Genomic DNA, 26,761 nt, shown 5'->3' on the forward strand with positions numbered 1-26,761 from the left:
TCAGTCGATCAGCCTCCCTGTGGTACACTTGAGAGGCAAATTGCATGAGTCCCAAAACATTTGCACCAGAGCAGCCGAGTGTCCTTAGCTACCTGCGTCACATAGAAAGTCGCCGGAACTGACACTCTCTCGTGTAGAACCCTGGTATGAAATGCCCCATCCATGGGTAGTGGAGACAAACCTCCATAGGTGAAGATTCGAATGTGGGGCTTAGCCAATTTTGGGGAAGGGTTTAATCAGTGAAATCAAGATGACAGCATAACATTCATCAATGCCCCAGTGTCAATGAGGATTGTCATCATCGTGGATAGAATGGACATTGAGCATCACAGCTGGTGACGCCTACCTTGGGAGCCAAAGCAAATTGCTCTGAAGAAAAGGGCCTCCTCTATACCCTCCCATCTTGACAGAGCAAAACTATGGTCATTATCCAACACAGCCACCCAGGGCGTGGGGTGACCGTGACAGTGTCGGATGGCTGGGTTGTTGAACGGGCCACAGGGGTGTCAGAGCCTGGCAAAGTGATTGAGCTTACCACACCGGCCACATAATTCTCCAACCGTGGGGGGCATTCTTCTGTGTGTGGGAGTCCATCCCCTCATGATTCACATACCCTTCGATGAACCTCTGAGATGAACCTCTGGTGCACCCTGCTGTGTCCTCTGGTTGGATCTATTGTGTGGCCTCGAATTGCCGTTGGAGACAACTGTGCGGGACACTTCTGCCTTGCCCGGCTCAGATGCCTCCTCCATGTGGGATGCTCTCATCGCTGCCAATTTGTGAGCTCTTGTACGGATGCAGGATGCATTGAAGCAGGATTTTGGGTTCTTTCCAGATCTGTCTCTAGAGCTGCGATGATGCACAACACTGTATGATCAATGCCCGTATTTTGTCTGTTTTGGCCATAGCCGGCACGATACAGCAAGTCAGCAAAGACGAGCATGATAGGCATTGGGGGACTCTGCAGGGTCCTGATGTGCCGGAGGTACGCAGAATCGCTCAAAGTCCCTATTGACCATGGGATGTAAATATGCCTTTAGGGCCTCATTGGCTGCCTCAAATGACTAGTCTCTGACCTGCGACGTCATGAACAGCTGGTGAACTTCACCACTGGCATAGAACAGCAACACCGATTTCTTTGCCTCATCCTCTGTTCCCCTGCTACAGCAAAAAACATCTCTAGACGCTACACCCCTAGGTCACAGCGGGGTCCCAATGTTGCAAGGCCACAGCCCCGTCAAAGTCTAGCACAGGATTGCCTGGAAAGGCACAAAGGGTCCTGGTTAAAGCAGGACTTGTGGGCCGGCCTGCAGATGCATGCCACTCAACGGTGGAGTCTTGGAGGAGGACGTGACCTTGCCCTCTTCATCTCCCATTTCCATATATGTTACTGATGCAGCCTACGCACATGCCAAATCCTCAAAGCGTGGCCACATGAGCACCCTGGGAAGGGTTGCAAGCCTACACCTACACACAGGTGTGGACAGAACACTTTCAGCTTACCACCTTTACCAGTCCTAATGGCAGACTTTGGGGTCTTAGCCGCACAAACACACTTTGTGACGGCCGCAAGCCACCCCATCAGCACAAAAGGAGAAGCGAGTCAGAGAGGAGGCTTCACCCGACCATCACGGGGAGCTGGAAGGAGGCCTGGAACCTCCTTAAAGCAATATGGCATCACCAGCTGGCAGATGGCTCTACCTGTGGGGTGTGGCGGCATCTGCGGTATGTTCCAGTGCCACACCAAGCACACATACCACTGAGCGCTGCCCCACGGAGCTCCACCCGCTGATCTCAGGGAGACAGAAAGGTGCCTCAGCTGCAGGCATGCTTGCGCGGTTCCCTTGGGGCATGGCAATGGAAGGCTCCGGTGGTGTGGCAACCACAGACTCCACCTGATGTGGGGAGGATGCCACTTGACACCAGGAAGCCCTGACATATGATGTCAGTACCTGCTACATGCTTATCTAATACTGCAAGCTAAAACAATTGGCTTTGTCCCTACTTGTTTTTAAAAGGATTTCAGTGCATGGAAGAGATATAACTCAAGGGGCTGAAGCCACACTTGGTTAGGAAATAATTTTTATTATACCAGTAGCCATCTACAGCTGCAATTAAGCCATTAACTCTCAACAGACTGCTTAGAAAATACGTTGGCAGGCTAAAGTGTGATGTTACTGCTTGATAGAGTGAGCTCAAAGAGATACCAAGAGGATGTGTTTAGGGTGGGGAGGGGCATGTAGCAGTGGGAATGGCCATAGGTTGTCAATGGGTGGGTAAATAACGACACAACACCCACATGCTCTGGGCCCATCCTACCTGTACTCCAAAGCAATTGTTTTGGCTTATAGGTGTGTAAGCACCACGTAATAGTGCAAACTAAAAGGGAAATTCCATACATGTGCTTCAGTGTCCTTGCCATCGTTCCCTAAATGGCTAGGAGCTCTGATGAACTTGAAACCAGAGCATGGGAGCGAATATGACCACGACCCTTGGTGTCCCTGGTACAGGAATCAACGCAGCTCCTTCCTCGCCAAGGGTCACACAAATGTGATGAGGGTTTGGAACTCTAGGAAATTGCTCCAACAACTGTCGGAAATTAGCTGTACCAGCCTCAAGGGAAACAAAGACATGACGCTTCCTGTGGGTGGAACGCCTGTTGAATGTTATAATAAAGTATAATGCTGAGGCATGACAGAGACTTGAAGTTGCTTTTCAAGGAGTTTATTCTAGCATCCTCGTCAGACTACGGTCCACCCTTTCTAGGGCTTCTCTCAACTGACTCGCTCTGGAATACTCAGTTCTTAAGTCACAACAATTCTAGTGAGTGCAACACTGATGTCATTACAGTCTATATTCTAGAAAGATTGGAACTTATTTACAAGTAGAACAAGTCAACTATGTACAGAGAATGTTACTAGGAAACACATTGCATAAAGGTAATTGATATATTTTATTTATATCGCGCCCATACACAAGTGTATCGGAGCGAGAATTAACTTTACAACACACTTCCTCTCCTAGAGGCATTAATAATCTTTATTAGTTTGCCATCTCATGCATATTTTGCTATTCTTTCTTTGTTCCACACTTCACCACCATACACTCACTGCATTCCCATAATCCTCCTCTACCATTTTAACAAACAAACATCTCACATCACTCTTCTTTCCTCTGCTTGCCAACAACACCTTTACTTTGTCACCTCTTTCAAACTTCATGAACTTCCCACACATTTTCTCATCATTGCTGTCCTTGGCTGCTTCACCACACCTCCGTATGCAATCTCTCACTGATGAGTCTACGCTGACCAATTTGGACTTTCCTAGCCAACCTGGCAAAAGAAGAGTGGTGGGTATCTTACCCTTGAAAAGTCTGAAAGGAGTCATCCTCATCGTTCCATGTGGTGTGACCCTGTATTGAAAAACCCTCTGCACCAATTCCTCCTTTCAATTCACACCATTGGCGAGCCATACACACTCCATCCATAATGGCCCTATTGAACCTCTCAACACACCCATTACTTTGGGGGTGCTACAGAGAAGTTCTCTTATGTTTTATCCCCAGCGACCTGAGCCAAGACTTGAACTCAATAAATGTGAACTGGGGTCCATTATCGCTGACAAGTTTAGTGGGAAAACATTACCGCAAAAACACTCCCTCCATAAATCTGATCACGTTGACCATGGTAATTTTTCTGAAAACACCTACCTCGGGCCACTTGTACATCAAATCTACAGCTCCTATCACATAGCTATCTCTCACTCTTTGTAGTTAAGTGGTACTAACAAATCAATGGTCACAACCTCCCAGGGCACTTTCAGCACCTCCGGTACTATCATGGGAGCTTCCCACATAACTTTCAATGTCCAAATCCATTTGTGGCCACCAGAAATCCACTCTAATAACCGATTTGGTGCTAGAGATGCCCATGTGGGCCTTGTGACCTAACTTGATCACTGTATCTTTCATGTCTACCAGAACCAATAACCGCTTCCTTCAACAGACTAGATCACCACGCACACGCAGCTTGTTTTTGATCCGAATAAACTTCTTAAAGTTGAAATTGTCATCCCCTCTTAGCATGATGTTATCATAACGCCATGTCTCTTTGATGAGGCGTTTCACCTGCTGATAAGCCTCATCACTGTCACATGCCTCCAACCACTTGGACTCATCTAAGCACCCTTCAACAGCAGAAATGTCCTTGATCCCTCCATCAGGATCCTCAACATCATCTGTGTCTTCCTCCACCAGAGCATTTTGCGAAAGCCTGTCAGCCACAACATTCTTCCTACCCTCTATGTGCTCCACCACAAAATTCAAACCTTGCACCCTAGTCACCCATTCCACAATACGCCAGGAAACAGTCTAATCCTCCTCTGTTCAAAATGTGTACCAAAGGCTTGTGATCTGTCCTCAGGATGAATGACCTACCAAATAAATAAACCTTGAACTTCATTACTGCCAGTGCCTCCTGTTCAATTACCAAATATCTTTTTTCAACATCTTTAAGCATCCTAGATACAAAGGCCACTGTGCTCGTCCTCACTGTGGGATCCTCTTGCATCAGGACGGCCCCAAGACCTAACTCACTGGTATCGTTGTAGACAATGATCTAAAATTCACTTCTATATCCACTTAACAAAGGAGCTTCAATCAATTGATTTTTGACCAACTGGAATTCATTCACACATTCAGAGAACTATTCAAACGTAGCTCCTTTCCTGGTAAGCTTCCTAAGTGCATGTGTGTTGCTAGCCAAAAGCTTCACAAATTTGGCAAAGTATTCAACTAGACCAAGAAAAGATGCCAGCTCCATTTTGTTCTTTGGAGCAGGCATTTCTGCGATGGCCTTACTCGCACTAACTATGGGTTTAATCCCATCTCCAGACAGATTATGCCAAAGATATTTGACTTCACTCAGTCGGAAACCACACTTTTTAAGTATGACCATCAAACCTGAATCACTGACGGTTCCAAAACCACTTGAAGTCTGTTATCATGATCCTTGACATCACATCCCCAAATCAAAATATCATCTTGATGACATTTTACTCCTAAAAGGTCACCCAGGAGAGTGTGCATGATTCTTTGAAAAACACTTGCTGCTGAAACCAAAACGAAAGGCATACGCACACATCTGAACATTCCCAAGTGTAAAAAAGGCAATGAGATCCAGCGATTCCGGTATAGAGGTACCTGATGATAAGATGATCTTAAATCGAGAATTGAAAATACTTTAGCTCCAGACAAATCTAAAATCAATACATCTATCTTAGACAAGGACAATCTTTCAGCAGTCACGGTCTTGCTCAAACCCCTCAAATCAATACATAGTCTCATAGCCCCATTGGCTTTCCTTGCCACAACAATGGGACTCACCCATTCCGATGACTCCACTCGTTCAATCACTCTCTCCTTCACCATTTGCTCAGATTCTTCTACTTTCTTCCTGAGAGCTAAAGGCACAGTCCTCACTTTTTCTACAAAAGGAATGGCACAATTCCTTAATGTGATCTTGTGCATGAAGTGCTTCAGGCACCCTACTACATTGGTAAAAATCTGTGGCACCCATGAAGAAATGTCTTTATTCACGGTAACACACTTGACCTCGTTCTCATGGATTCCAGTTCCACTCTTGCTGTTATTCACAGCAGACCCATCCACAACTGACGTACACACCGGGCACTCAGCATTGGGGTCAAGCTTGATTCCCAGTGCACCTTTGCTACTCTATGATAGAAAATCTCCTCCAACTTTTGTCACATATACCCTGCCTCTGGCGCTTCTCCCCTGAAACTTGAGCTTGGCATTTAGCTCCCAAATTATGTGAATAGGATTCTCTCCATAAGCATTAAGCTTGACAATCACTTCTTTCAAAATTAGAGGAGCTGCCTCATCGCTGGCGCTCCAGGCCACGCCCCCAAAAAGTTAAATCTTTTGACCTTGATATATAATGGGCTCACTTTTCCTCGCTGCTTTGAGGACCGCTTCTTTCTGGGCGTATCTGGCGAATGCTGCCAACACATCCCTGGGCCTTGTCGTCTGGCCTTTGACCAATCGCCCGGTCTTGTGGACTCGATCGAGCTCTATCACGTCAGGGTTACTCTCTTCTGGAATATTAGCGAAGATGTCTTTCAGAGCCGCTTTCAAGTCTCTGTCAGGCACCGATTCCGGCAGCTTTTTCATCCTAATATTGATCCTGCGGGATCTATTTACCAAGTCTTCCACCTGGATTTCCAGATTCTTGGTAGCTGTATCCAACCTCTCTATTGCTTCGCTGTTCGCCGAGGCATCCTTCTCTATTTCTTGGAGCCCCTTCTCCAGGGTTTCCGTTCTTTCCCCTAATTGCCGCATTTCTTGTTTCATCTCCCCTATAGCTTCATTTAGATCTGTGCGCATCAGCTGGAACTGCTCCTGGAAAGTCCTCGCCAGGTTGGCTTGTAGGGCATGTAATTCACCCAGGAATTCCTGTCTGGCCATTATTGCCAGGTTCTCTGCCGCCCCTTGGGCGCTGTCCTCTGCTGCCTTTCCCCCGGAGATCCCAGGGGTATCAGTTATATTTTTCATCGGCCACATGGCGTGTAGGGTGCCCTGATTAGCCTCCAAAGCCTGCACCACTTTTCCCCCTTTTCCCTTGGGTTTTGAAGCCATGACTTGCACCTCCCTCCTCTTAACAGTCAGTGGGTCCCGCTTGCGGCCTCCTGCTCTCCCTCCAGACCCCACCGGTGACTCAGTGGAAGCTTAGCTGCTCCTCCAAGCGGGGGACAGGCGTAGTCTGTTCTCAGCAGCACCTTCCCAGGGTAGCACAGCACTTGTCTGCTACTCGACTGACTCTATCTTCGATGTGGCTGGGCCTCCCAGGAGCTATGGCATGACCCAGACTGAATGGGGGGTGGGAATGTCACCTCCAGTCCAACAATGCCCCCGCCACTGGGCCTCTCAATTCGGCGACCCGTGGCCCAAAGTGCTGCCTACCTCTTGTCCAGCCTGTGGCCACTCGGGGCGACAGCTCCCGCAGGCCGAGCGGAATCCGCAGAGAGCCGGCGCCACTCCCCCGCAACGTCGCGGGACCTTCCTCCTCTTCACAGCTGGAAATTCCGTTGCAGTCCGCAGCCCCGGATCTCCCGGGCCGCCCCGGTGTGTCCTCTCCCCTCACCAGGGGAATCCAGAGCCTCCGCACCCCCTCACGCCAACTCAGCTCCGTCAACGGGTCGGGCGACGCACCGGGCCACCTTTGCCCGCATCCCTCCTTCACCTGTGGAGTCCCCCGCTGACAGAACTCCTCCACCGCGGTAAACCCCCCGCCAACCGCTCGCAGCTCCGGGGACCAGCTGCGGCGACAATCCGCACTCACCCCCCACGGGGACCTCGACTTCACCAGTGGGGGCGGGCCGCAGCTTCCACCGCCCCCGCTCTCCTTTGTTGCCACTCGCAGACTCGTCAGACCGCGGCCGCAGTGCGCTCTTCACTAGCCGCCTAACTGGGCTCCTCTTCTTCCCCTGGTTCTCTGCCACTCTGCGTTGCTCCCTGCAGCGTCCCGCGCCAGCGGCGCACCAGGCCCCCGCTTCTCCCTCCGCTCCACACCGCCACAGACGTTAGGGTGCTCCGACAGTGTGGCAATGTCCAAAGCGCTCTACTGGGACTCCGCACTCTTCACCGACCCTCTGGGGGGGGGGTCCCGCTGCACCATAAGAGGATTCGCTGATGGGGTGGTGGGCACCTTTCACAAGACTGGATCGGGGAGCGCCGTCGGCACGTCTACTCAGTGCCAGCGGCCATCTTGAGTCCCCGTTATATCTTTGATATGTCCCAGTAGCTCTTTCCAAAAGAACCGGGCCTTAGGACAGGTCCCCCACATATGGCTTAGATCCCCTAGAAGGAGCCACATTTCCTCCAACAAAGTGGTGAGAGCCGTGGGTTCATTCTTTGTATGCGTTGTGGAGTTAAATACCATCTGTAACACATTCTATAAGCTGATTCCTTAATGGACGTGCACTTAGAACTTTTGTGGGCCCTTTCCCCTATCTGTCCCTATTCTTCATCTGAGATAGTGACGCCCAGGTCCCTATCCCAGTGGTCCATATACTGGAGTCTATCTTCTGGTTGGGCATTGTCTAACAGGCAATAAACCTTTGAAATACCATTTTCTGCTATTCCCTCCAGCATCATACGTTCTATTCCGGTTGGAGCCCTTTTACCTGCTTCCTTGACTGCCCTTTTGACGATCCAATGCCTTATTTGTATGTATTTGTAGCATTCCTTTTTTCCCAACATTTGAAGATTGTAAAGAAATATTTAAAGGACCGGCACACTGTTGTGGTAGAAGTCCATCAGACGTAAAGTGTCTCTGCCCCCCCAACCTACCCAGAACGAGTTACTCCAGCCTGGGGAGAATTCTTTGTTGTACCCTATAGGGCTATAGGGTCCTAGGCACAGAGGCAGTCTCTTCACTGAAGGGCATGGTCCCAGTATCATAAGGTACATATGGTCGCCTCTAATAATGGGTTTCCCGCCCCCCTGAAATTGTGCTTAATAAATGGTAACATGCCCAGCGGAATAGATGTAACCCCCTGCTCTATAGATCTCAAGCCATTCTCCAGTTCGGGTGTAGACCAGTATAACATTGGTGCCAATTGTGCTGCGAGCAAATACTGTTTTACCATGGGTACACCCAGCCCACCCATCAATGGGGATCAGAAAAGAACTGTTCTAGGGACCCTAGGCCTTTTCTTATACCAGATGAAGTTAAGGATTGCTGCTTGCAGTGCTTTGAGCATCTGGGCTGTGATTTTAAGATGGAGGGAACTCACTGTGTAGAGCAGTCGTGGCAGTAATGTCATCTTTATTGCGCGATTCAGGTGAACCAAGACAAGTCTTGCGCATTCCATCTATGTAGGTCGTCCATCAACCTTTTCCATTGGGGAGCTATATTTGCTCCATACAGCCCTTTATATTCCTTGGTAATGGTTACGCCAAGGTAATCTATTCCTGTATCTTCCCAAGTCAACGGAAAATTTGGTGCCAAGTTCTGAGATACCTTTGGGCTCATTAGTTATATTGAGAGCTTTAGATTTGGTGTAGTTAATCGTGAACCCGTAGACCCTTGCAAATTCCTCTAGCCTCTTCATCACCTTTGGCATTGTCTGCTTAGTGTCCCTCATAAATAGTAAGACGTCATCCGCGTATAACGCGATTTTATGCGTCCCTTTTCTGCTATCAATCCCCAGGATTTCACAATCAGTTCTTATGAGGGACACTAGTGGTTCCATGGCCATAGCAAAAACTAAGGGAGAAAGTGGACATCCCTGGCGTGTGCCCCGTCTGATCTCCACCAGTACTGTGCCCATTCCATTTACCATACATTTTGTGGAAGAGTTTTGGAAGTTGGCTAATAGCATACGTACAAAGTCAGGGCCGCATCCAAACGCGTCCAGTGTATATTTATGTAATCGCCAATCTAGACTATCAAAAGCCGCCTTGCATCTAGGGCCACCATGGAGAATTTCTGCCCCGTTCTAGCCACCAAGTCTATAACGTCGATGGCGCGCCTTATATTGTCCTGTGCGTGCCTACCAAGGATGAACCCAGATTGGTCCCCATGAATAATTGTCAGCAAGACTTTCCCCATTGAGCAACGAGACGGGTCGATAACTTGAGCAATCAGATGGGTCCTTCCCTGGTTTAATGATCATAGACGTGGTGGATAGCCCCATGTCTTCTGTGATTACCCCAGTGTCTCTGATTTGGTTGAAGAGCCAAATCAGAGGTTGTATCAGTTGGCTCCTAAAGACCCTATAGTACCTGCTACCAAGGCAATCAAGGCCTTGCGCTTTGTTGGCTGGTAGGGAGCTTATTGTATCACCAACCTCCTCTTCTGTGAAGAGTTCTTATAGGCTCTCCCTATCCTCTTGTGAAATCTGTGGTATGCCTATTCCCGCTAGATACACTCTTTGCAGGGTAGTAACCCCTTATGAAGCATTTCCATTACTGCCCTCTTCTCTTCCTCTGTCAGTGCATTAACCCAGCCTCATCTTTTAACTGCACTATATAGTTACGTGCCTTTTGTTGCCGTAGTTTAGCTCCTAGGAAGCAGTTGGCTTTGCCCCCTTCACATAATAGGTCTGCTTTGTGCGCAACAAAGTCTGGCCAGAACGGTCTGCCGCATGGGCTTCTACCTGGGTTCTTAATTTTTGCAGGGCTTGCAATGTTTTATTTATTGAGTATTTATAAGGCGCACTGTACAGCAAAAAGTGTTTCTAGGCATCACAAGGCTACAGGGGGGGATGAGGGCTAACGGGGGATATAAACAACATTAACGGTTCTACTAGGCCTTGTGACATTCAGATTCTGCAAATGCAGAACAAGAAGTGCAGGGAGTGGGGGAGTGCTACGGGGAATAAATCTTGTTTATATTTTGGGAATGCAGCTGAGAGGTTCTTCGTCTTGACCCGAGTAGGAGCATACGTCATAATCATGGCTACTCCTGGAAGCCAAAATTGTTTCTTTCAGACCCATTAGTTTTGTAATTTTATATATTTTTGGCATAATGAGCACACTCATCCCCATTGATTTCTATTTCTTTGCATGAATAACACTTCCATAGTGCAATAATTCAACTCAAGGCAATTGCAAGACACCAAAGCACGAGAGTAGAAGTCCTTTAGGCTTGAGGCTAGAAAGCATCTGGAGTTGGGGATAGGCAGGATGTCTATACACTTGAGGACAGCAACGTATGCCAGAGCATGGGAGACACAAATAGGGGCCTCATTACAAGCGTGCCGGTCCAGTAAAAATGCTGGTAATACCAGCTCTGGTATTTTTACTAGACCGGCACATTCTGAGTTTGCTGGTAGGGGCAGTGAACTACTGGCATGCCTGACCTGCCAGGAGTCTTGCAAATAATTGCTGCAATCACTGGCCCTAATACTACCGTTGCCAGTGATTGCAGCAAACCAATTCCATGGAGTCCTGTGGGACTAAATGGAATGGAAACTTACCGCCGTTGCTGGCACCCGTAATATCCCGGAAAGGCGGGTTTGCTGGTAACCCGCCAGCATGTTAGGTGGGTTACCGGCAAACCCCAGACTGCATGAAAGATGGCTTCAGATTATATAAGATATTATCAACAACTATCTCAGAAGACGCATGCTTCTTTACCCTTCTGATGCATTCAGTGGGGATGTTCCCGGAGCAACATCCAAATACAAGAAATACTTTCACCTTGTTGTGCATCAGGGAAGCACTAAGAACTTTGTGTGAGTGGTGAAGGGTTTCCTGAGGGGTGTTAAGAATCTTGGGAACCTATTTCTAAATTCAGCCGAGCAAAGCTCACTAAGCAGCCCTTGTGGATATGGCCTGTGATCTGAACCCCAATGAGCAGTACTGAGACATCCTCTTCAAAACCTGATCACTCTGATTTCTGTTTCCATGGTCTACCCTAAATGGCAGCAGTTAGAGGGCATACTGAAAGAATTCTGCAGGGAGCCATTCAGGCTCATTATGAGCATGCCAGTGTGGAAAGAGGTGCCAGTAACAACGGTAACCGGCACCTTTCTGCATACTCCGAGTCTGCTGGTAGGGGCAGTGAACCCCTACCGGCAGATTATTTCATTCATGTTTGGCTCCTTTTACTGCATTATAATTTACCAGAAAAATAAAATATAAGACTATGCTAAATATTTAACTTATTGACAGGTGACAGATGTGTCCTGAGCAGCCAACATCACGATATGTAAAGGGCACATTTATTTATTTATATACAGAAAGGAACAATCCTCTTTTGATCACAAAAGAATGCACAATAGATAAGAAATCAGATTTGATAGGAAGCAGTGACTTTGTTACAATGGGGTGAGTTTGAGTGACTTTCTGACTAAGTTGTGGAGAAGAGTACATGGGACAGTCACTGGGGGCAATACATGGTTGGACCTACAAAGATTAAGGAAATCAACATTAGACATTGTTAACTGCTGGTAGTTTGTATGATCAGCTGTGTTAGTGATGTGACCATGTTGGATGAAGTGCTAGCATCAAGGCAGAGAAAGTGAGGGACAGATGGAGGTTAGAGGCAAGGGAAATGTTAGCTAAAAAGCAGATAAGAGGATAGTTAAGAAGGTAACACAGAGGTGAGGAGGTGGGCTTTTAGATTGATTTTGAACAAATCGGTATGGACTTTTTCTCAGATGTTTGGGGGACAAAATGTCCATGCAAGTGGAAAAAGAAGAGAGAGTGGAAGTGAGAGGAAGCACAGGGAGAGCGAGGTGCCACAAGGGAAGTCGAGGAGGCAGAGCTCAGATTATGAGAAAGCTTGTAGAGCTAGATATAGGAGGATAGATATGACTGTGCCTTAACATGGATAGATTTGTGAACCAGGAGAAAACATTTACATCTGGCCCTGTTTTACATTGTCAGCCATCCAGTCTGGTGATGGTACGAAGTGAGGGAGTTCAAAGAGAGTCCTGGTACCAAAGTTAATGAACTTGTCGAGAGGACAGAAAGCATAGTTATGATATGATATGGTATTTATAACGCGCCTATACACTGGGAGACCAAAGACGATGCTGGCACAATAGTCCAGATTAAAGAAGGCAAGAGTGGTTAAGAGATGCTTGGCGGTGTTGAAAGGAAGGAAGTGTCTGATTTTCCTAATATTTAAGAGGTTGAGGCTAGATGCTGAAAGCTGTAATGACAGTCAGCTAGACAATGGTAAGTATATCAAGCATGCTGATTGGCCAGACCGAATTGCATATTCATTAATTCAAGCACACAGTACTCATGGATGGAAAAGCAGACAGCAGACTGATTGATTCCTAGGTGGGACTTTTAGGTAATATTTCACAGGCTGGAACATCCCATTGGGAGGAACAGACTATTACTTGAGGAACATTTATAAAAATTATTTTGAATTGAAAAATGCCGTCTTAGTATGGTGTTACTAGGTAGGTTTTCTTTCAAAGGATGCTGGACTAGGCACTGACCTATATGCCTTTTGTTTGTGACATGATGCACTGCCCTCCAATGATCCCAGCACTGAAGAAATACAGCAAGTGTCCAAGTATATGTTAGTCACCCAGTGCTGCAAAATCTAGGAGTGTGTGGGAATATGCAGAGGAAGGTATTATACAAATGAGCGTGCATGATGTTTTCAGTAAACGTGTATTCTTCCGGCACTGTGATTCAACTGAGCATTCCTGAGTCTCCAATCCTTGTCTCATGTTTTCCAAGTTCTTGTGGGAGCAATGAAAATGGACTTAGAAGAATATGCTTTCCATCAAGTTGATTTTGGTTTCTATAATGTCTTTGAGCCATTTTTCTCTGAATCTTGTCGTTCCAGGTCTGTAAAACAAGATAAATGTTATTGCTTTATCAGAAATGAAGATGGTGTTTTCATGGAAAGACTATGGCATAAAAGCAAAATTAATTCAAGAAAACTGCTAAGATTATGATTCTAAACATAGATATGATAACATCACATATATCAGGTTCAACAATGAGGTGCCTGAACTACAGCTTGCCTTGTCATTGCGCAGGGTATAAAAATGTGTAGTGTAGCAGAAGTTATAGCCACTAGAAGAGCATTGAATCCAACATGCTGTTTATACTGTTCATGTATAGTTCACAAATAATGAACATAGAAATCTGAGCTCAGATAGCCCAGCTCGCATTCAGTCTGCCCATTTCAGTGATGTCATTTCACCAAAATCATAAGTGCAGCGAAAGGGACATCTCTTGACCCTTAAAGCTAGTATGACAGAAAGGAAGTAAACAATCATTGTTTGGATCTTTTTGGCTAGGTCAGTAGTCAGATTTAATCACAGGGTTATGAAAGCAGTACCCAGATGATATCCATATCCCATGTCATGCCTGCTCTTGACTCACAGACCCTGCACAGTCTTGAATATTACTCCTCCCTCCCAAGTACTGCTATCAGGTTAAGTTCACTTAAGTTTGACGATTCAAAACCGGAGATCATGAACCACTGTGGGGCCACTGTGGTTCTCACCTCACTGGCAGCTGTTGGTGAACTGGAGTGACATCTTGGAGTGGTTGGGAGGGATTTTGCAGGAATGCAGGGGACCTTCCAACACCCAAACACACCAAGAAGGGGAGTGAATCTATCTGACCCAACGCAAGGCCCGGAAAGAGATGTATCATGTTTCATCTGAGATGTATGTACTGAATAGTATTATAGCCTTGTCAAAGAATTTGCTATAATTATATTTTGATTCATTACTGGAAGATCAGTATATTTAAATTAAGATGGTGTACAAGATTCTATGGTATGGCAGTGAGATGACATATAGAAGCATTAATAAATAGGGAAATTATATTTTGTCTTCACAATAGTAATAGTGGGTTGGAGTAATATTTAGATTAATCTAATGTTTGACCCTATTGACATAATGAATGTGTTTATGTCAATGGTAGATCATGTTGATTACCTAATATTCACTTTGATTTCTATTTTCACTATAATAAAATCATTTCTGAAATGAACTGGGATGGTAACATCTGATTTTTATGACCAATACAGGACAAGTGTTCAGAAATAATGTCCCGATTCTAGAACTGTTGGTTGAGGGAGCAGCACTTTAGGAGCCCAGCTCCAGTCACCTCCTGCACTGTTTGAATGTATGGCTGAATCTGAATCTGTGGAGATGGGAGATCCTCCTTCTTCCAGGAGAATAAGAGAACCAGAGGAAGAAGAATTAACTCTAGACAATCCTAATGGTGAGAAATAACCAAACAATAGAGTCCGGGATGAGGCACTGGCAAATACCAAAGTCAGAGCAGAAGGTCAATCCAATGAGGATTACCTAATGGAGATAATGGATGGTGTGGTTTTATCATATGGGATAATTAAGCTGACAGTTATGGAGATGGAAAAGAGCACAATTTTGTGGAACAAAGGACTGTTCACTTTGAGGAAACAGTGTCCAATTCAGATGACAGGATTGCTATTCTAGAGGGAAGGGTAACCTCGCTGGCATTACAGTTGGACATGGCAAACAGAAGGATTGCTGACCAAGAAAACTATATTAGGATATCTAACATTAGAATAACTGGTTTTCCAGAGGAAGGAGAAACCAGTTGAATTCTTGCAGAAGGTTTTGCCTCCCCTTCTGGACTTACCCCCAGGGAAGCTTTTGGAGATTGAACGGGCTCACAGGACATTGGACCCAAACTACATCCTTGTTATCTTCCCGGGGCATAATGAGTACGTTATTTGTGATTTCCAGAAAAAGAAATGATTGTTGGGAGAGCGAGGAAAATAGAAAATATTATGTGGGGGGACAATCGTAGGATTATGGGCCTCATTACAAGTTGGGCGGTGCAGTAAAAATAGGTGGTAATGCAGCAGTAATTCCGTTACTGCTGCATTACTGCACCGCCCAACTACACATTTTGAGGTAAGGTGGAGGAAAAACTTCCATCGAGAAGCTGGAAGTAGATCTTCCACCTTACTGCCAAATCTCGGCAGAAATTGGCAGAATTACCACCAGCAGTAATTCTGCCAAAAATCCCCATGGAGTCCTATAAAATCGAATTAATGGAGACTTCACTGCCTACAACCAGTTGTAATCTGGCAGTAAATTCGCTGGACCAAGTGGTGATAACGGTAATTCCATTTGGCAGTATTCCAGCCAATTTAACATCAGAATATTGCCTAACTTGTAATGAGGCCATGACTATGGAAAGACTCTGGTGGAACAAAGGAAGCAGTTTAATAAAATAAAACAAGGAGCAAGGGAAATGAAAGTACAATATTATATGTTGTACCCACCCACTTTTAAACTGGTAATTGATGGACAAACTCATACTTTTACAGATCATGAAAAGGTTGGGGAACTACTGGATAAGTCAAATCTTATTTTGGTTTTTACCTTCTTCTGTTACATAGGATTGAAGTGTCGTAATACTGTATTACTTAAATTATATGTTAGTCAAAATATGACAGTTCCACAGTCATTGTGCCTTAACTGTCATTGGTCATAGGTCATTCTCCCACTGTGATTCTTGGTCTAATTTAATTGGTGAATGTTAGCTTAATATGTTGAATTAGGACATCCAAAATGGCGGCGTCTTAGTACATCAGTTACCGTTTAAAAAACGTGTAAGCATTCTTTTGAAAACTGTGACCAGTTATGAAGGACTGTTATGATCACGTTAGATGCCTGCGTATACCGTGTGACGTGTAGACTGTTATCGGAAGAGCGGAGATCAGGCCTCCAGATAAGGTTTGTACTAGGCCTTTTTATTCATGAAAATCTTGTAAATATGACAGCTTTATTATTTTCCTGTGTACATTTACACACACGTTTAGAGCAGAGGGCAGTGCAAAGGGCAGGTTACTTGACAGAAACTAGAAGTCTTCTTTTGATTTTTATCTACATGGATGGAATTGCAATCCAAGGACAAAAACCTCTGAAACAGAATGTATTTCTCTGAAGCCTTTCAAAAAAAGGAACTGCACACTGTGATAAAAGGAATGGTTTATTTCCATTCAGCTTCTTCTGTGTTGCTGCTCATGAAGCAAACAGAAGCACTGTGCATATTTATTTTCCTTGCATTTTAGGATTGTAAAATCAATAAGATGGAAAACTAAGTTGCAATTGAGAATTAATATTTAGTAACAAATTATGCTTTTCCCCCAGTGAAAGCAAACCAGTATTGCACAATTGTATTTTTCAGAGTTCCTATGCTGTGTGCATAATCATGCTAAGGCAGATCATTTGTACACTTATAATTTAATTTACACTCCAATTATAAAAACAGTGTCTAAAATGATGAATATTCACGATCTAGTTTACATCGATTCAACCTTGCAGTCAATGGGGTACATCACTATAAATGGTCAGTGGCAGCAGAGTCTTTGCACAAGGGTGAGTGATCGTCATTACACCAATCACAGGTGTTCTAGCCTCTCAAATCTTCAAGACTACAATGATAACATCCAAATCCTGACTCCCCAGGAAACTCAGCAAAAACTGACCCTGTGATAATCCAGATAGGTATTTAACTTTATGTAGCGCTTTATACATGGTTTGTCCAACATCTAGGCACTGTGATTATTATACCACAGTCGATACTCAGTTAACCGACCTCTGAAGGATGTTGGCCAATAAGATAGCTCAGCTGGTTGAGCTCTCGTTGCTGCGATATGTGCATGATCTGTAGGTTGCAGGTTCAAATTCCGGCAAGGCCAACTCAGCCTTTCATCCTTTCAAGGTCGATAAAGGAGTACCGACTTTGGTTTGCAGATAATTGTGATTAATTTGTTCTATGTACAGCACTTTGCCAAAAGAGCTATATAAATGACCATTTGACCATGAGATTGGATATAGAATTTAGCATGGAGTATTTGCCTCTCTGCACTGTTGTATCATAACATTGGCATACCATTCGGTAGTAATAGCTCCAGGAAATGAGGACTTTCATTAAACATCAAAAGACTATTCTGCTATCGAACCTCAAAACACACAGTACAATTCATGCTTGCATTACTATGTAATTGGCTAGGTTTTTGTGTTTTCAACATTTACATATACACAGGAGAGATCAAATGGCCAGACATTAAAGAAATAACGAAAGGTGTATTCTGTCACAATGCAGAAAGCTGCCACATAGTAATGATGTTCATACAGTTTTTTCACACGTGGGCTGGATGTCACATACATTTTACTCCCTTGCAAAGGAGAAAAGAAATGTTTACTCTCTTAAAATCACATTTACTCTGAAAGTTTAAAAATAGGGAGTAAAATACTCACACCTCAAACTCTTATCTGGAGCACTGGCGAAGATGGTAATGGCGTCTTCTACTCTGCTGCGTGACATGCCACCTGCAAGTGTATGAGCTGAGAGGAATACAGCAAGTGCAGAACAATGCCCGGTATCTGCTTCTTCCTCCCACCCATTATGGAACAAAGGAATATTTTTGGAGGGGTGTGATGGACGATTATTACTAGGGTCCTGAAGAGTGGTACGGTAAGCAGCATTTTTGTTGATTCCCGGTCAGCTGTTTTAACATCAGGGGTCTGGATTTTGTCATACTAAATTCTGTCTGTTTTGGCGATTGTGGGGATTTTGAGACTTTGGTGTGATGTTTTGCCCGTGAAGTTTCTCTGGACGATAAGAGGGTTGTGGTTTGTACTGCTGGGCTGACATTTTTTTATTCTGATTGCATATTGTAATATACTGTGCCCTGGAGCATACTGTTGATGTAATTGGGGCACATGATTTCCGGATCCTATTTACTTTCCAGTCTATTAATCCTATACATTTTAGGTTGTATGTGATCTGGTGTGATAGAAATGTGCAGTAGCACTGTGGCGTATCAAGTGCTAGACAGGATTACCTTAAATAACTGATTTTGGGCCCAAATAACCGGACAGACTCAAAGAATACAGGAAAACTCTACTTTATTATCAATTCAATTAAGTAGGGAACTCTGGTAGGCACAACAAATTGTAGCTCACACACTTTCGAATACATTTCAGTTACACAAAGGCTTTATACCTCAAGGTATGTCCGCTATGACATCATCCTACGTGGCAAATAGTTAAAACCTATCAGGCGGAGGAATAGGTTAAGGGAATATATACCTATAGCTTATTTAGTGGTTAGTAAGATCATTGGCTGCTCCTTATCAACTAGGCACACCTTGATAAAACCTCTAACTATGTACAATACAGATAATAGTAGAATAATAGCAGTGGATTGCATTCTGCAACAATGTATAGTCCATCATCGCATAGGCCATCCTAATTGGTTGGCACTCACTTCCAACCTTGGACATTCGTCTCGTTAGCAGCACGTAAGCAAAATGAAACCCAGGTGCGGGGAACAACATCAGACAACAACCCACTTGGCCAATTAGCCTACCATCTCTCATCAGTTGGGACCAAAGCCAAGGCCTCTTCTTTGTAGTTGACCTTGCTGACTGTTCTCTTCGTCAGAACTTTAAAGGGAGTGAAGGTACATTGCTATCTTTGTCTGGAGCGTTATGAATATGCCTTATTTTCTGGTCTTGCACCACATGTGAGAGACCATGATTTTATCCTTTGATTTAATGCTCTTTGATTCAATTATACTGGATGCTAATCCACTCCTTGGCCTCGGTTGACTTGGTTGCTCCGTCCTGCATATGCTTTCTGCATCTTTGATTGTCCAATACTTGGCACTCGCAAATATTTACTCCTTTATTTAATCTAAGAGAAATATGTTCTACGTACATGGCTTATCCTCTTCGACTCCTTTTGTGCTTTGTAATTGCTTCTTGTTGCAGCATCCTTGATCCTGATCCAAACAAATATTCTTTGTTCTTGCACAAATGTATATTTTCAGTGCCTTTCAGCTCTGCAGCCTTGCTCTCTCTCCTTGGGGTTTTCAGCTTACTATTATACGAAATCGACATCCATCTTCTCAACATGGCTGCTTTACTTGCATTATATTTCCTACGTTTAGGAAGCTTCTATATGTCTCACCTACCTTGCGTTTCTGCATATATACATATATTGCATCTCTTCTTACTTATCTTCTCAGTGTATATGAATTCTTCACATTTGCATATTATGTTACTTTATTACTTAAGTCACATCTTCATTCTTTAAGTATTTGGATATCGTTTCAGTGTGTCCTCATTTCTTTTCTTCATGATGTCACTTTAGACCTGACAGACCAGTGGTGTCTGCAGACTTCCTTCTAGCACATCAGTTTGACGGTACATTTGGTATGATTGTCTGAGCGCATATGTTCTTTCATATCTTCGATGCAGTATTGGGATGATACCAGGTGTCATGCACAGTGCTTTCTTGCTTTTCTTCCAGCATGACAGAGGTGAGGGAGTGGGCTCCATGAGTGATGTGTACATCTGCTTTTCTACATTCCTCCCTCTGGTTGAGTCCTCGACCACCTTCTCAATCTTCTTCACCTTCTCTTCACACTGTGGTTTCTTCAGAATCCATAACTTTGTCACCCCCCTCAGGTTACCTGCATTCTTTATGTGTTCATCCACACCCCTGGTCATATGGAAACACTATCCAGTTGGTTGATAGAATACCCAACGTCCTACACAGTTCTTATGATCCTTTGGGTAATAAAACTTTGTTCCTGGGGGTGCCAGAAGACTTCCTTTCAGGTGCTCATGGGTGGTACTTTTAGTCTGTTTGTGTTCGTCAGTCACAGCATTCAAGTCGATCATTATCTTCATCCCAATAGGTTTTTTTTAGATCTCTTCTTGAACTGTCCTATGATTATTCTTACAAGACATAATCCTAGCAATACAAACGCTAGTATTGTTCAAAGCAGTTTGAAGGCATTTGCCATCCAGTTTGGAACACAGGAGAACAGAGATGAAAACCAATCTTCATCTTCAGTTTCATCTACTTCTTCCTCTATTTTCATATGCAGTGTTGTCAGCATAGTTATTGCTTCGTCAGGGTTCCATTTTCTCCATCATGGGCAGGTACATATGGACAGCAAGAGGGCCGGATCTTGGTGCACACGCCTCCTTCCATTGCTGTAATTAAGTCCAGGACATACCTGTTCTGGAGGGTCATGAGCCTGATAGCCCTCTTTTCTTCTCTAATCACATTAAATCCTGTTATTATCATATTGTTTGTAGCAGCTCCCACCTGGTTATCTGTAACTACTTGGCTTTGACTGCAGTCTGAATTCCTGGTATGCCGTGCTACTGAGCAATTTGTGCTTATTTGGAATGTCGTGGTATGCTTCTATTGATTTTGCAGAAAAATAGTTCTCTCTCTTCTGTCGGGTGAGGTTGGGCGACCTCTTCTTCTTTTGGTGTGTATCCATTTTCGGAAAGCTGTCTATGTGGGGATAACCTTGGGGAATCACCAATGCAGGAACATGTATGATCACTATAGAACACATTCCTCACCAGGCAATTGCATATAAGCTTTGGATCCACAGGCACAATATTGGTCCATTAGCATGGCAGTTCCTCCATTCATTCCTGGTACATCAATTAATCGCTTGCATTCTTGGTTTTCTCCAACTTTGGTTACATCCTTGTTTCTGAAACACAGTGTCGTATGCTTCATGGGCAGTATAGATATAGGTCTTACTTCATTTTCAAGCGATGTTAATCATTTTCAACAATTGGACTATTCTTTCAGGCATTCATCATTCACTATCTGTACTGGTGCTGTCATCAATAAATGTGCACTGCATGCCAACATCTAGCCTCCCCATTCTGTACCGTATCCGCATACAATTAAAACTAAAACGCATGAGAGAAAATCCCAAATTCAAATTCAGCAGTGTAAAAAAAAAAAAAACTAAAATTTCAAAGAAGGGAATTCGAGGTTGGCGGGGGTGTTCCCCGCTTCCATAAAAAACAGGGGCCGAATAAATATTTGTTAAAAAGAAAGAATCGACCCTGCTGTGGAAGTTCTAGCCCTGAATGGGGAGGCGGAACTCGCATTGCAGGGAAGGAGCCGTGGCCGTGCAGAGGAAGCGCAGGTAAGTGAGGACCAGGAAGTATGTTTTAAGGGTATGGGGATAGCGGACGGGGGTCATGTTCGAGATTATTTCGTTACGGCATTTCAAATTCGTGATTTTTCCAATTTCAACATTTTCCATAACAAAATAATCACGTACATCCTCCTGCACTAGTGGATACGCATCCATATACGAATAGCTGAGGTTTCTCCCAGCATCCATCAAATACTGGTGTTTCCCATGTGTCTGCACAACCCAGTCTCTTTTTTTCAACAATACTTATCTGTTCTCCAGTTATACCACTGAATGAATACAGGAGCATTCTGCTTTTCCAATCTGGGTCCTATTTAATCTTCTGCGTTTTTATGTATGTGTCTTCATATGGGAACGTCCTTTTCAACCTCCATCTTAGAGTTGCCCATCTTCCTTCAAACTGTCCTATTGTGGTGCACACTGCTAGATGGCTGAGACACTTCACATCATGTATAGGTATTTCTCTTACGATAAATGTTCTGGTTGTGCTCATGGCATAAGGGAGGAGAGAACACACATAGCAGCTCTCATCTGACGTTCTTCTCCTCACCTCCTTCATGTGCTGATATCACATGATAGTCTTTAAATGGGCTGAATTATCAAGATATGAATTTATATCCTCATTATCTTCCCCAGCATCACTCTTAAGTCGAATAATTTGTTTGGAAATATCAGGGAAAATATCACTTGTTCTTTTGTTAGGGATAAAAATAGATGTCTCATTGTTGAACACTTTATCTGCATATAGAACATTATTTGACTAGATGCCATAATAATGATAAGAAAGAAAAGACAAAACATTGTACAGAATGAGGTTATAAGAAGTATTGTAAAATAATGTATCGATCTTCTTGCTGGCAATGTGTTTCTTATAAATTGGAAAATTCCTATTTCCTTTAATTCAGCGTGTCATTTCTGACACTTTTATAAACCACACTTTTTTATAATAGAAATTCTAAAATTATTGCAATAATGATTCTGCAAATGATAGGACTGTTTTTAGGATTTCCCAAAAAATGTGACAACATCAATGTGTCGTCTTACTAAAGCTGGATAAGATCAAAGTATGTATACGATAACAGCATGCAAGAATGTGTGTAACATTTCAGGCAACAAAGTGTTGGGTGCAATCTTCGTGTTCTTTATTGGTCAACGCATTGTCTCTTTAACCTAGCTGGAATGGTTTTGTTAGAACACTGTTTGCCTCCCTTCAAACTTGGGAATAAATGATAGTTCAAATTGTTTTTCTTCATCCGTTCTTTGTTGGCTCTTCGTAGCCAATCTGGTCTTCATTTGTGGAACTTCTTCTCTTGCTTCACTGTCAGCAGGTGCAGGAGGGGTGATGGTCTGCCCTTTGTAAAGCTTTACATCATTCAAGTGCAGCCAAGCTCCTATTACTTCGTGTTTCACAGCAGTGGGAGTGACCACCTCTACTATGTATGGTCCCTCAAAGCGGGGCTTATTCCAAGTGTGTACAAAACTTTACAAACACCTGGTCCCCTGGATACAAACTAGGTTGCTTTAGCAAGTCTATAGAATCAATTGTTTGGCTGTCTTCATCAATATTTGTTGACCCTTCCGATTTTTGAACCATTGAGAAATAAAAGAAACACTAGCGGTCATGTTGTTAAATAATCATGCATCTCATTCCCTAATGTTTTTGCAACACTATGGGCATCAGTTTTTATTTGAGTGGGAGGAGCTGGGTGTACTCTCATACGGCGTCCAGTCACCAACTCATGAGGAGTTAGTTAGGTGGTGATTTGAGCCAGGCTGGTTTCTCAGGGCAACCGAGCAATGGGTAGTTAATGTAGCCCACCCTTCTTCTAAATTATGTTGAAGAGGGAGAATCAGAATGTGCCCTCCGCCCCGGAAGACCCTTCAATAGGAAGAAGGATCTGCAACAATATGGCTGTCGGTCATATGAACTTGCATCCATTCCCACTACTTCCACGATGGATAATTATCATGAGAGATGCACTCACAGCAGACCCTACAATCCAGCAGTAGTGCAAATCTTACCCAGAGTGAATGAGGAGACACAAGACGCTGGAGATGGTTACATAGACAGACTCGACTAAGCACTAAGAAGCCAAGTCACATGTCGTTAGAGACACCATGAGGACTTAGCTACGTTAGACATGAAGCACACGTGCTATCCGCACACCCTGGACACACACACACACACATACTCAACTACAAGAAGAACACAGGTTTATACAGCTCTATAGTAAGAGAAATGTGACATATACATACTGTCTGCACGGTCATTATTTTGCCGTTAGGCCTTCTACAGCACCACGGTAATGCAAGAAGCAAGAAGAGTTTGTGTAAATGCTTGCGGACGCTTATATGCAAATACCCCCATGGTATGGCAGGAGCACTCACGAGACCTGACAGCCATAACGTACCAACCTACAGACTATAAGAAAATGTGTACAGTAGAAGCCAGGCTATGGCTTAAGAAATTTAGCAGGCTGCGATCGGCTCCGGAAGGGGACTCCAAGCCTCTCAGGAATTATGTGCAACCCGAGCTACTGTGGCAGGAGCGAAGCCGCCGCCAAGGTCGCACTGTTGCAAGTGACATTCCTCACTCTGAACCTGAGTAACACCGGCCGCAGGAGAGGTGAGCTCTCCAAAAAAATACAGAATAATTGCCAAGATTGGTGTCTGAAAAGAGCAACCTGTTCTGCCGTCCAGACAATAGCTGCAACAAAGTTGTTACATTCACGCTACAGTTCTGCATTGGGAACCAGGGCGCGCTCATTGCAGCTTTGGGCTATACAGTGTGAGATAAATTGGCTGCCACGGAGGGGAATCTGTGTATTCGGACAATCTGTTCTAGGAACTCCTTTGCCAGGATTGAAGCTGAGGGTAAGCCTTTTAGTGGAATGAAGTGGGCCATTTTGGAAAACAAGTCTACTACCACTAAAATGGTGTATAATCCATTACAAGGAGGGTGATCAGTGATAAAATCGAGAGACAGCGTATTCCAGGGGGAAGGTGGAATATCCAGAGGTTGTAGTAGGCCTGGTGGTCTTTTTTTTTAGCCTTGATTTGTGCACAAATACCGCATGATAGCACAAATTGCTTGACGTCTTTACGCCATTTTGGCCACCAAAAGTGCCGCTTGATTTTGGCTTCAGTTTTTGCAATTCCAGGATGACCTTCTACCAGTGATTCGTGGTAATTTGAAATGATCTTTTCCTGAAGTTCCTTACTGGGTAGATAAAGGCGTCCCTGAAAGTATGGCAAATGATTTGTGACTGAATGGTGTTTGCTTTTAGTTGGCCAACCCTAAAGAGTCTTGGTATCGATGAGATGTGAAATTTCCTCATGGATGTTGTAAGTGACTTCAATCCAGCAATCCAACTAAGTCAATGCCTAGTCTGGGATGCCCAATGGAAGCCCTTATTTATATATTTTGATGTCAAGTTCTTAAATCTGGATGATGAACCCTTATATAACGCCCCTCTCTTTGAATCCCCCTGACCTCACTGGGCCAAGAGGTAGGTTTGTTTTTCAAATTAAAAGGTTTATTGGAAAAATTAAACAATATATATATATATCACTTTTATGAATAAATTAATATTTGATAACACACTTATGAATATAATAGTTTTCAACAATGGGTAATATCACAAGAGCACACTCTCTTTAATCAATGAGGAGTTGGTATAGAAAGGATAAGGTAGCAGAGAATACTTTTATGGTTCAAGGAACGCAAGATGAGAAAGAATGCAGCACGGAAATAAACTTGATATGGTTTCAACAAGAGATAATATGATCACTTTTTCCCTTGTGACAACTCACTCCCCCCCTTATGCAATATAAAGAGATGGAAAGGAGAGCGCACAGTTTTCAGGAATACAATCAAAATGCAGTTCAAATTCCAGTTCCCCCCCAGCAAGCTTAGAGAAAACCGGTATGCTTTTAAACAGGCAAAAATACGTTTAAATGTGATTGCAATGAAGTGAAAAATATGCTAAAAATGATTTTAATTCACCAAGGGAGATTCAGGGTAGGTGATAGTGACTTTGAATTGGGACAGGTCAACACTAGCAATGATTCATGAGTGATTGTCAGGTTGAAAACGAATTTCAGCAGTGGAAAGCAAGAAGCAGCTGTTTTTACAAGTGGTGAAATTGAGCCAAATTGCAATTCGCGGCACTTTTTCCGAGTGCGTAAACCGCGATTACGGAAAAACTATAAGGAGAGATGGGTTCTGTACAATTCTTAGGCTGGATACTCACTCCTAGTTTTGGACTGGAATGGGCCTGGGACTGCACTCTCACCACCGTACGGTTACTGGCACTGGTTCTGCTCACAGCGTGGCCTCTGGTCTGCTATCGGCACTGCACAGCGGTCTGGTCTGGGTCTGACGGGTTCTGGATACAGCTCTGCTTTCTGGGTCTGGATATGGTTCTGACACAGGGTTCTAGCCAGAATCAAACAGCTCGCCCGGCTGTTGAATAGTTTAGTTAGGTTGCTGGCTTCTGAGGCCTGCTGAGAAGAGTTCAGCTTTTTGGGTTAGGCCCCTGCTTAAGATTCTAGAGCTGGGTTCTACAGTCTGGTCTCTGAATCTATCTGGAGTCTCTGTCTGAATACTATCTGGATCTGGAGTCTTCCAGCAAAGTGCTGCGCAAGAAATCGGTTGAAGAGTGGAAAGAGAAGTCCCTATCTGGGTCTCAGCAGTCTCTTTTTATGTCTTTTGAAAGTGGGTGGGAAGGCTGACTTTCTATGCCCAACCCTCTGAGGATTTGATAGGTTAAAGGATTTACTGTGACCTGACTGGAGAACGGAGTAGTGAGTCAGAATGAGTCAGAGTGATGCTATGTTTATGGCTTGGCTGAAAGAACACACCCCCTTGCATTTACTTAGAAAACAATTTTTCATAACCAAACATGCTTCCCAGATACACAAGTTGTTGAAATTACATGTACACATCACAAATTAATTAAGACAGGTCTCTGTTCAACCCTGCTCTTTCTAAGAGCTTGGGTTCAGAAATGACAACTTAGCCACGATTTTCGTGGGTTTTGCAATATTGGTTTCGCACCAAACCTTACACAGAGGTACACACCCTCTCTGCGCATATTACTGTATGTTTTCATTTGTCTAGTATAAACCCAGTGTCTACAATATTAATAATTATGGGGTTTGGTCTCAGAGCATCCTACAGCATCCAGCTTTGTCTCAAACTGTGAGTGAATTTTTCATATTAAGAATCTCCAAATTGTACCTTTTTGTCCGCTTGGTA

General features: G+C 44.0%; 1 protein-coding gene across 3 annotated transcripts in view; it reads right to left on the reverse strand.

The window, feature by feature from the left end:
• Window positions 1-11,730: 11,730 nt before the first annotated feature.
• Window positions 11,731-26,761, reverse strand: part of AKAP14 (A-kinase anchoring protein 14) — a 345,387-nt gene continuing 330,356 nt past the window's right edge. For 2 of the 3 annotated variants that reach the window (XM_069612689.1, XM_069612690.1), the window contains one exon: window positions 13,053-13,341. In XM_069612689.1, the coding sequence (XP_069468790.1) occupies window positions 13,183-13,341 (159 nt within the window). In that variant the 3' untranslated portion in view covers window positions 13,053-13,182. Of the gene's footprint in view, window positions 13,342-26,761 lie in introns of all 3 variants that reach the window. The other variant, XM_069612691.1, reaches the window with a different exon arrangement.

The sequence above is a fragment of the Ambystoma mexicanum genome, chromosome 5p (assembly GCF_040938575.1).
Source record: "Ambystoma mexicanum isolate Mex_15411 chromosome 5p, UKY_AmexF1_1, whole genome shotgun sequence".
Taxonomy (NCBI): domain Eukaryota; kingdom Metazoa; phylum Chordata; class Amphibia; order Caudata; family Ambystomatidae; genus Ambystoma; species Ambystoma mexicanum.